Source organism: Haliaeetus albicilla, chromosome 2 (assembly GCF_947461875.1).
Source record: "Haliaeetus albicilla chromosome 2, bHalAlb1.1, whole genome shotgun sequence".
In the NCBI taxonomy this organism is placed as follows: Eukaryota; Metazoa; Chordata; class Aves; order Accipitriformes; family Accipitridae; genus Haliaeetus; species Haliaeetus albicilla.
Window position 1 is genome coordinate 68,963,665 of NC_091484.1, and position 10,217 is coordinate 68,973,881.

General features: G+C 38.1%; 1 protein-coding gene across 1 annotated transcript in view; it reads left to right on the plus strand.

The window, feature by feature from the left end:
• Positions 1–8,424, plus strand: part of LARP4B (La ribonucleoprotein 4B) — a 32,479-nt gene extending 24,055 nt beyond the window's left edge. Inside the window, exons 14-16 of the mRNA XM_009924353.2 lie at positions 3,117–3,241; positions 3,905–4,016; positions 4,585–8,424. Of these exons, the coding sequence (XP_009922655.2) occupies positions 3,117–3,241; positions 3,905–4,016; positions 4,585–4,866 (519 nt within the window). The 3' untranslated portion in view covers positions 4,867–8,424. The remainder of the gene's footprint in view (positions 1–3,116; positions 3,242–3,904; positions 4,017–4,584) is intronic.
• Positions 8,425–10,217: the final 1,793 nt, after the last annotated feature.

Consider the following 10,217-nt stretch of genomic DNA (forward strand, 5'->3'; position numbering starts at 1 on the left):
ATATATCAGAATGACTTGGCAACCACTGCTTTCTAGATGTAGTAGAGATACAGTTGAAAATTAATGTTCAGTAGCTGTTCATAGATTTCATTCTTAGAACTGTCTCTGCCATGCCATCTGTGAGTGGCAGTATGTTTTCCTCCATCAAGACTCATATAATCCTGTACACTATGGAACAGTCTAGGCTATGGAAGTCTATATTGGGGTTTTTTGCTAGCTCTAATTTGTGTTTTTGTAGCTGTACCACAACTGAAGGAAGTTAACCCCTGGATATAGCAGTGCAAAAGCAACCTGATGAAACACCAAAATCTCTCTCTTGTGTCTCATCTCTAAAACCAGTCTATTGCAGAAGTGTTTTCTTCAGTGCCCACGTACCAGGGGTGGGTAGGGAGGCCATTTGTTGGTAAAGGAGAGAGGAAGCAGCAAGGCAGCCTGCACCTAAAGCAGTAATTGTGCAGACAAGCTATCTATTTTGTCTCCTACAAGTGGTAATAGGGACAAATACATTCCAGGGTTGCTTTTAGGGGGAATATGCATGACAGTGCCATGGTAAGAGCAGTGTTTAATTTACTGTCAGCTGGTACTCCAGACTGTAGTCTGTTCTTGGCCAAGATCTAACTATTTTTAAAGTATTTTACCTCTGTTATTTCTGAAGTGTTTTTTGACTGCCATATTTCAGATTTAAATAAAATTCCAGCACTTGCTATTTGATACTTCTCCTGCTTTCAGCTGGGATAGAGTTAACTCTCTTCCCAGTAGCTGGTACAGTGCTATGTTTTGAGTTCAGTAAGCAAAGAATGTTGATAACACTGATGTTTTCACTTGTTGCTAAGTAGTGTTTAGACTAAAATCAAGGATTTTTCAGCTTCTCATGCCCAGCCAGCAAGAAAGCTGGAGGGGCACAAAAAGTTGGCACAGGACACAGCCAGGGCAGCTGACCTAAAGCGGCCAACAGTGTATTCCATACCATGGGACATCCCATCTAGTTTAGCAACTGGGAAGTGGGGGCAGGGAGTCGCCGCTCGGGGAGTAGCTGGGTGTAGGTCGGTGGGTGGTGAGCGATTGCACTGCGAATCATTTGTACATTCCAATCCTTTTATTATTACTGTTGTCATTTTATTAGTGTTATCATTATAATGATTAGTTTCTTCTTTTCTGTTCTATTAAACCGTTCTTATCTCAACCCATGGGTTTTGCTTCTTTTCCCGATTTTCTCCCCCATCCCACTGGATGGGGGGGAGTGAGTGAGCAGCTGCATGGTGCTTAGTTGCTGGCTGGGGTTAAACCACGACAATACTGCAGTTGCTCCTCCCATTACAAATCTAGTACTTGCTTTGCACTCTACTTATTGTATAAGAACTTACATTTCTCCCCTGTAGAGGCAGTCTTAATATCAGTCAGGCACTGAGGTTTTATGATAGTGCAATGCACTGTTACATTGAAAAGCTTCCTTTGATTTCCCACTTTTTCCAGCTTGCATGAGTTAGTCTGTACCATTGTGTGGAGGAAAAGGATTGTGCTATCTTTCCTTGTTGACATTATTAAGGAATAAGATAACAGCAATTGGCTCCAAAGAGCAATTGTGTTCTATTATAAAGGTGTTTGAGTTAATGTTAGAATCTTGCCAATGTATACAGGCTGCTTTTCACCTTGATCTCAAGATTTTTTCATGTCAACTGATGTAGAGTGACAAAGTGCCAAGTAGAGTTACACAGTGCTACTCTTGTTTTATAGATGGGCAGGTCCAGTGTACAGAAGCTGAGTGAACTTAGGTTGTATAATTTTGAACAGTTGTTATCCAAGCATCATATCTTATGGTCTTAGCTTTGTGGCGCTCTTTTAGATGTAGCTCTGGGGAATGGTAGGTGTTAATCATCCCACATTTTCTAACTAGGAGACTGCAGCGCTGTCAGATCAGGGGCTGAGTGTTTTGGCCTAGGAACAGCACTTGCATGTCTGCTTGAGTTGAAACTATTCACGCTTAACCACGTACCTACAAGTTTTGATGACCTTGGGCCAGAATGCTCAGCAACTTGCAATTGCAAACCTTTTCACATACTATTAGAGTGAGTAAAACTATAGAAGCTGTTCTTTTATTTCTAAACATCCACCTTTTATGGTTTTACTTTTACCTTGAGTAAAACTAGGCTTAGGTCTACTGCAACAATCTCTGCTACCTGATTTAAAACAATGTTATCAAGTACAGTATTCCTTTCTAACAGTGACCGTAGGAGCCTCATGTTTTATTACCTTTGAATGGCGGCTGGGCTGGGGGAAAGGGGTGGCTATCTTGTTCCTCCTGTGCTTGTGTTCTCCTGTTGCTCTCCCTTCTGCACCAGAATCTGTTCTGGTTCTAGAGTCAGACAGGTCAGAAAAAATACGAAGAACGTAGCACTTCTTAAACAAACAAAATGGTTATAAATGTCAGAAATACATTTTTCAAGATACAAAGCCTTCTTTCTTTCTCTATTCTTATTTTGTGACAATTTAAATTCATGCATGCATCTTGAACCGATTTGGCCTTTATCTGGAAGCACAGTATCCATTGGCAGTAGCAGAATCTTTTGAGGGCTATGGAAAAAGCCTCTTTTGCTTGGTAGCAAATCACACTATAGCATAAGAAAGGGACTTTTAAATGATGGTCATATCCTAGTTTGCAAAAACTTTTTTTAAGGTTGGAGTTTTTAGCACCAGCTATCAGGATGATGCTGAGTTAGAGCTTTGAAGGTGACAGTTATAGGAGACGTTTGTCTTAATAGGCTAACTATGGTTATGTGAACAGGCACAAAGCCTACTTTGTCACCAGCAGGTGCAAAGTTCCCAGGTTGAAAGAAGTGATTTTGCCATCCAGGTATGTCTCAAAGGGAACTAAGCTTCCAACTTTTGGGGAAAGAGCCATAGTGTGTGCTTTATTTGTCAGCGTTTCTAAATAATTATAAAAGAAAAACCTTATTTGTTACAGTACATATATTGGATCCTTCTATATCTTGCTATAGTTAATTTACGCTTTTATAAATCAACTTATAAACTGTTTCCCAATTGTGTTAATTTTCAGGCAAACCATATTAATTTGATACTATGATTGCCCTTCTGTGCCTTTTTTTTTTCTCCTCCAGAACATTAATGTGGATGCAAGTACAAACACTGTTCCATCGGGAATTCCTCGAGAGCCGTTGTTGCCAGTTTCTTCTACATTGCCCAGGACGTTTGAAAGGTCTCCTTCGCCATCCCAGTCTTCTGAGTAAGCATTTAATTGCATGGCTATAACTATTCTGCTCTAAATCACATTCACATTCTCTGTCATCAGAAGGCTAGGTGGAACACTGTAAATAGCTATTAAAGTCTTAATCAATGACAGAATTTTTTTGCTGTATATTGTACTTGTAAAGGCAATAAAGCTTAATTTCTGAACAATATCATAACAGTGATTCAGTCATAACAGTCATTCAGCAGACAAAAGTTTAGTGTTGTGTTTTAGTCTCTGCAAGTATTTAAAAGTTCAATGAATACCTAACTGTATTGTATTTAGATAGCTTTGAAGCATAGCAAGTAAATCCACGATCTGTGGGCAGTACTGTTGTCCATACAATAAAGAAAGTTTTCAGTAAGACTTTATTGGGAACCTGCAAATCAAATTGAGGTGTTTGAGTAACAGGAGTAAGATAACTGAATAACCAAATATTATCAGAATGTCACAAATTACAAGTAGCGTCAAGTTCCACAGGAATATTCTTTTTTAATATTTGATAGCATTTTTAAATGCAATGCTAGTCATAATGTGCTAGGCAAATTATAGCTATAACTCTTTATAGTCATACTCAAAGTTTTAGACGAGTTATTAGATCATTCGTCTATCCTGAAGTTTCACTTTTCATGAGCCTTGCTTCCTGCTGGATGCTTACAGGGACTCCAAGGTTGTGGATAAACAGCAGAGAGAGACACAGAGTACAGAAAGGCTTTCTTCTTCCACACTCAGTACTGCATGTAAATCGGTACAAGTCAATGGAGCTGCCATAGTAAGTGACCTTATTATTTCACTTTCTCTTAATGATCTAGTTTGATACATTTAACAGAATATTGCTTCCATTGCTACCCAGTGTTGCTCAATCATATGATCCCAGCATCCTTAAATTTGTGTGGTGTTGGCCTCCTGATTACTTGTATGATACAATTATGCAATTAACAGTGCAAAACTGTTCAAGGTAACTTGGCAAATGATAGCTCTTTATCTGAATTCTCTTCTTGATGGTATCCTTGAGGTAGAAGCATTAATACATATGATGATATTTAAACCAGACTATTCATTGTCTTTCAGCTGTTTCAGAGTGTTCTTGAATTGGAAGTATTTTGCCCTGTCACAGTACTCAATTTTTCTAGCATACCTTTTTGCGTTTTGCCTTGTCTTAAACCTTATTGTCTCTACAGCTTCTGTAAACTTCATACTCTAGCCCTCATCTGCATATTTTAGTGCAGCAGTCTTTTGGGACAAAGACTTTTACCCTTTTTGTTCATAAAAGTAAATAATTTTTTTTCCTCAGGATGCTTTGTTTAACGCTGCTGTTCTGTTTGCTTTTGATTTCACAGGAACTGCGAAAACCTAGTTATGCAGAAATTTGCCAGAGAACAACTAAGGATCCTCCTACATTGCAACCCCAGAAAGAACAGAAGCCAAACACTGTAGCATGTGGGAAAGAAGAAAGAAAGCCCACAGAAACAATAGAGAAAAACAGAGAACCTCCTCCTGCAAAGTCACATCCTGGACAACCCAAAGACCAGAGGAGACAGTCAGGACGCAGATCGTCCCCTCCAGCTGTTGGCAAACGCTTAAATAAAGAACAGAATACCCCTCCGAAATCTCCTCAGTGAAACTAACACCTGGGAGGGATTTGAGAAGAGGTCTGCTTCCCACAAATTAAACCCATGTTCCCACTAAGATACCTGAGAATGAGTTGCTGGTTAGGAGCTTGCAGTGATACTAGGCATATAACAATGCCTGCAAGTTATTTTTCTGTGAAATACTTTTTCCCCTCTTGAACAAACATTCTATTTTTCTGGATATTTCTGGATAGTTGTTCTAAACCTTACATTTAGGTTGGTGCTTAATTGGAGGTGAAGCTTAGTGTGATTATTTTTTTTCAAGATGTAAAATATTTGTCTTTAAAAAAAATCAACTTTTTATTAAGCCTCTCTGTGGCTGTGTGAGTGCAAGCTCTGTATAGTGAGTTTTTTCTAAACTGTTAAGCAGAAATGTGCTGCTGCAATATTTTTAATAAACTGGTCTGCAAGTACATATCTAAAGTGTCCAAAAGACTGATAACGGCAGCTAGTGTGTAGAGTGCAAGGAAGTAGATGTATTTTACGAATTAGTATGTGACCTTGAAGATTTTTTTATTGGGCTGCTGTACTAAGTGTCAGCAAATGAACTTGCACTTTTAGGTTAAAGGAGTAGTTGTTTCTAGCGTTTTTAAAAATTTAATCTTTTTTTGATGTTTTGCACACACAAAATGAATCCTACGGAGCACCATAGCAGTCTTTCTAAAATACTTCCTTTTTTGACTTACTGCAAGCAAGTAACCATCTTCTCACTCCAGAATAAAACTGATGTTATAATTTGCAAATACAAAGCACATTGTGAATAGAAAGAATTAAGTCTGTGAGCTTCTATGGTGGTGAAGCCTGTTAGTGGATGTTATCAGGAGAAAGCACTGTAGCCTTCTTGTGATAACCTTAGCTTCCCTGTGCTTGTAAGGGAGTTAACTGAGTCAGCGCTGTATGTTCTGGTTACCCCTGTGCTCTGTGTAGACTTTTTTTTAAACTCTGCCCCAAGTGCTCTTTGAAAGAGTTCATATCTTAGTCAGCCTTGTGTTGACATCTTCCTGTAACTACAAGCATTGGCATACGGATTTAAATTTTTTCAAGACGTGAGATAATGGTGTTTGTTTTGTGTGGTGGAGGAAGAGATCCCTGATATTTACCTCTGGGATGAGGTTTCTCACACTTATTTACTTTAGAAGTGATGCGCTTTCTGAAGGACAAGGATGCACTAAATTAGCAAGTTTCTAATAAAGTTGAATATAAATTATTTTTGTTTTAAAATGCCTAAAGTTTTTCTTTAAGTGTTTAAACTGCAGGAAGTTCAGACAAAACTCATTCCTGCTGACTATGACAGTACAGTTTATTCCACAAAAATGTTTATTTAAACAACTGATTTTTTTAAAGAATTATTTCCATCCAATATTTAAAGACTTGAATTTTATTTAAACTTGAAAATGACTTTGCCTTAACTTTTGTACAAGACAGCTTAGAGTTAATGAGGTCTGACCCCGTGGAGGGTTAGCGTGAGTGGAATACAGAATTACTCAGTTACAGTATGTATCTATTGTCACTGGTCTTACTGGGTAAACATACTGTAGTACAGGAACTAGCAGCAGTTTTTGTAATATACCTTAAAGATCTTAAACAGTTGATCTTTTTCAGATTGTTGAAAAACCTGTAAATGCAAATAGTCAATACTGTATTAAATATGTGCACTTGGAAGTGTGTGCTTTGCTTGTACAGTTGTAAATAATCAGAACATATAAAAAGGTACCCTAAAGAAAAAATCTGATAAAAATTATTGATATTATAAATGTTGCTGTTGAGCTGGATGTAGATAAACTAAATGTTGTGGTTTGAATATTACTTTAATTTGTTGTTTTTTCTTTTTCTTATTTTATTCTGGTGTGCTGAACTGACTCTGCCTCTTCACTGCAAAAGGGAAACGGAACGAAAGTCTTATTTGAAAGCCCTCAAATGTTTTCCTAAGTCCCTCTAAAAACAAGCGATTTAACCAATTCAAAAGTGTTCTGCAGTGTAAATAGTGAATTTCAGCAGTCAAATTGTAATTTTAAGTCATTAATAAAATCAAATTTAATTGGAAAAAATTTTAGACTGCTACAAAAATATACACAAAGCTTACTTGTCTGCTTTCAAGAATATCAGTGCTTTCCTTAGTGTATGATTCCTAGAACTGTAAAGTAACTATAGAAGTTGACTCCTGATAAATTTCCTGTTACAAGCATCAACTGGTAACTAGTTGACCTTTTAAATCCAGCCTGTTGTATGCTGCAGAATTGGTCAAAATAGGGCATGCTGGAATCTGTTGATTTTTCTTGTTTAAAAAGCACACTTCGTGAATGCTGTGGGAGGAGATAGGACTCTGACAACATCACCAAAACCGCTCAACTAGTTCTGTCATTGGATTTTTAATATGCTTCTCCTTTCCCCAGTGGCAGTGAAAATGGTAGCTAGATTTGTGTATGGTTTAGGCCGGCTGTATGATTCATTTTGTTTGTCTGCTGCAAGTGAAAGGCTTACCAGCTGCAAACAATCACAAGTGGTTCCTTACAGCGACTGTGTACAGCTAGTCATAATACTCAACTGGTACCTAAGGTAATATAGAGACCAGCGGGATGTGTTGTGCTGTTCTAATGTATTCTGCTGCCATTTGTGCTAGGTCAATACACTGTAATTACTGCTTACCCAGCAACAGTCTGTTGCATCGAAAGTTTAAACCTTCCTCTGATGTGGTTTTTATAGCTTTTTTAAAAAACAAAAAAAGTGACACGCCAAATAGCTGTGTAATATACGACCTATCCTTACTGCATTTCACTTTGAGATTTATTTTTTTCCACTCGGTGACAAAATGGAGTTTTTGGAGTAGAGTTGTGAAGTTGCATGCAGACTGTTGCTACGATACATAGAGAGATTAAAATGAAAAACCTCCCAAAAGCAGTAGCTGAGTTAAAGGTTCAGGGGTACAGTAACTAAAATTGGCATTTTACCTTGTAGGACTGTGTGGTGACACTTTTCATTTTGAAAACAAGTCAAAATGGGATCTGAGACTCTTCTTCCAGGAATTTAAAAAAACAAAGATTGCTTTTAAAACTTAATGTTGTTTCAGATCAGTCCCCCACCATGACACTGTCCTTTGCCACTTAGAAATCTGTGAACAGTGGCAATTTTTTTGTGTTGCTGCATTATCCTTCAAAGACTTCAGCAGTTGGCATAGAAAGGCCCTTGTTTGAGTGTGGTGCAGTGTATCACGAGCAACAGCTGACTGTAATGGTGCATACCTATCTCTGTATCTCCTTCTGCTAGCTACAGTTAGGGATTTTTATGTGCTTTGTAACCTATTACACTAATAGCAGCAGACAATCGAAGATTTCTAAGGAGACCTAACAGCTGCCAATTCACGAAATAGAAGTGTAATATGGGAGCCTTCCTGAGGGTTTTTGTTTTTGTTCTTCTTCCATTAAGACTGGAATCAAGCTTACATGTAAACTATCAGTAATTTAAGTTTCCTTTTGTGTCATAAAATGTAAAACTGTCTAATTTGAAAAAAATATGTAGGTTATGAAAAATAAAGATTTAGGCACTGTTGAATTCCTGATTTTTTTAATTAAACCTTTCTTCAGCAGTATTTTTCATTACCTTTTGTCTTTTGCTCCCATTTTTGGAAATTATATATTTCTAATTTTGGGAAAAAAAAATCTTTGCTTACTGTACTGTTCAGCACAGCTGTTGTAACCATCACCTAAGGCTATGTAGCAGCAGCAAGAACACCTATAATATAATTCTGAAGGCAGCAATATCTATCTCTATTAGGTAACTGTGACTGGTTAACTCTTTTAAAAGCAAACAAAAAAAGCTGATGTGATGTTCTGTTTAGTAGAGGTTATCATCTTCAGTAGTGGTTTCCTCAAATTAGATAAAGTGTTGGCTTGGTCTTAAATGTGGATTTTAAAGTTTGGGTTAGTGCTGTGGTTGCACGGCTCTTGAATCCAGAGGTGTCCTGGGGTTATTTTTTGCTTTGGCTGGTTTTAGAGGTTATCCTGGTCACACTCCTAGGAAAGAAGAGCTTCTGGGATATCCTCCCTCTAAGTAAAAGTTCTATTTTGGAAACACTTGAAACACCACCCCCACCCCCCCTTTTTTTTTCCTAGGTTTGTCTCTCATTCAGCTATATCTGACCAAGTTTAATAATAGACATAAGCATGGAAGTAGTAACAATTACTGTGTTTTATAAGCGTCTTGGGAAGTATTGCAGTGTTATTCTTCAGGCTGGATATCCTGTAAGCTGGACAGGTTAGGCTGCTTGCTGCTTTATTTCCCCAATACTGTCTGCTCAACAGAGTAGGGCAATACAGGAGTACCAGTGTACACTGGGCACTGCAAGTTTCTCCATGTTAGAAAAGTCAGTTAAACATTAGGCTTTGGTGGTGACGTGGACTACAAGTACTTGAAGGCAACCAATTTTCACTTCAGCATGGAGTATCCTGTTCTGCCCTTGGAACTCAGCTTTACTTAACAGGTAAAAATGCATGGAAATTTGTCAGCAATGTTGCCATAATCCTAGTCTGGCTCTTCAGGGCCACCCCAGCTTTGGCAGAAATTGGAGATTTATTTGTTCACACAACAAAATTAGGCAGTGTCCCCTTTGTGCTAGTTTTCCCCAATACAGAGTGATGTTTCATGATAGCTGCACCAATGTTCATGTTGAACAAATTGTTTCGTTTCCTCTTGGGCATGAGGAGGAAGAGTGACTATGGAAAATTACATGCGATTAATGTAATCCAGAGATTACTTATTGTCACAGAAACTGTGACTCATTGCATTTTGATGCTAAGGCTTCTTTAGAAAAAAAAATATTTTATTAAGTTTTCTAATATGCTTTTACTTCACAAACCTCTGGAAGTTAAAACCTCTTACTCTGTTGATTATCATGGCCAGGCTTTTATGAGTGCAACTGCTTAAGTCAGGGAAGTGATTGAATTTCAAATTCTGCTCCTTTATAGGTGGAAGTAATGTTACCCACTTCATCTCTGCTTTTGAGAGAAAAGCTGTGTAGCAGTATAGAGCCCTGGTGCCATCTGGCTAGAGTAGCTCAGTTACTGCGACATCCACTCTCGGCATGGATATACACTTTTCATATAGTTCAATGTTCAACTGAAGTTGATCAAGTAGAAATTTGCTCCTATTGAAGTGGTGCAAGGAATACTGTTAACTGAACTGTTATGCCAAATAAGCACAAAAATGCTGTGAAGAGGCTGGCCTACCTGAGCCGTGCCATGTCCTTGCTGGCCGTCAGCTCCCTCGCGTCAGCACGCTGCCCTGTCTGAAAAGTAACTGAGAAAGAGGAATGGATCAGAAGCTCTTGTGGTACCATCAGCAGAATG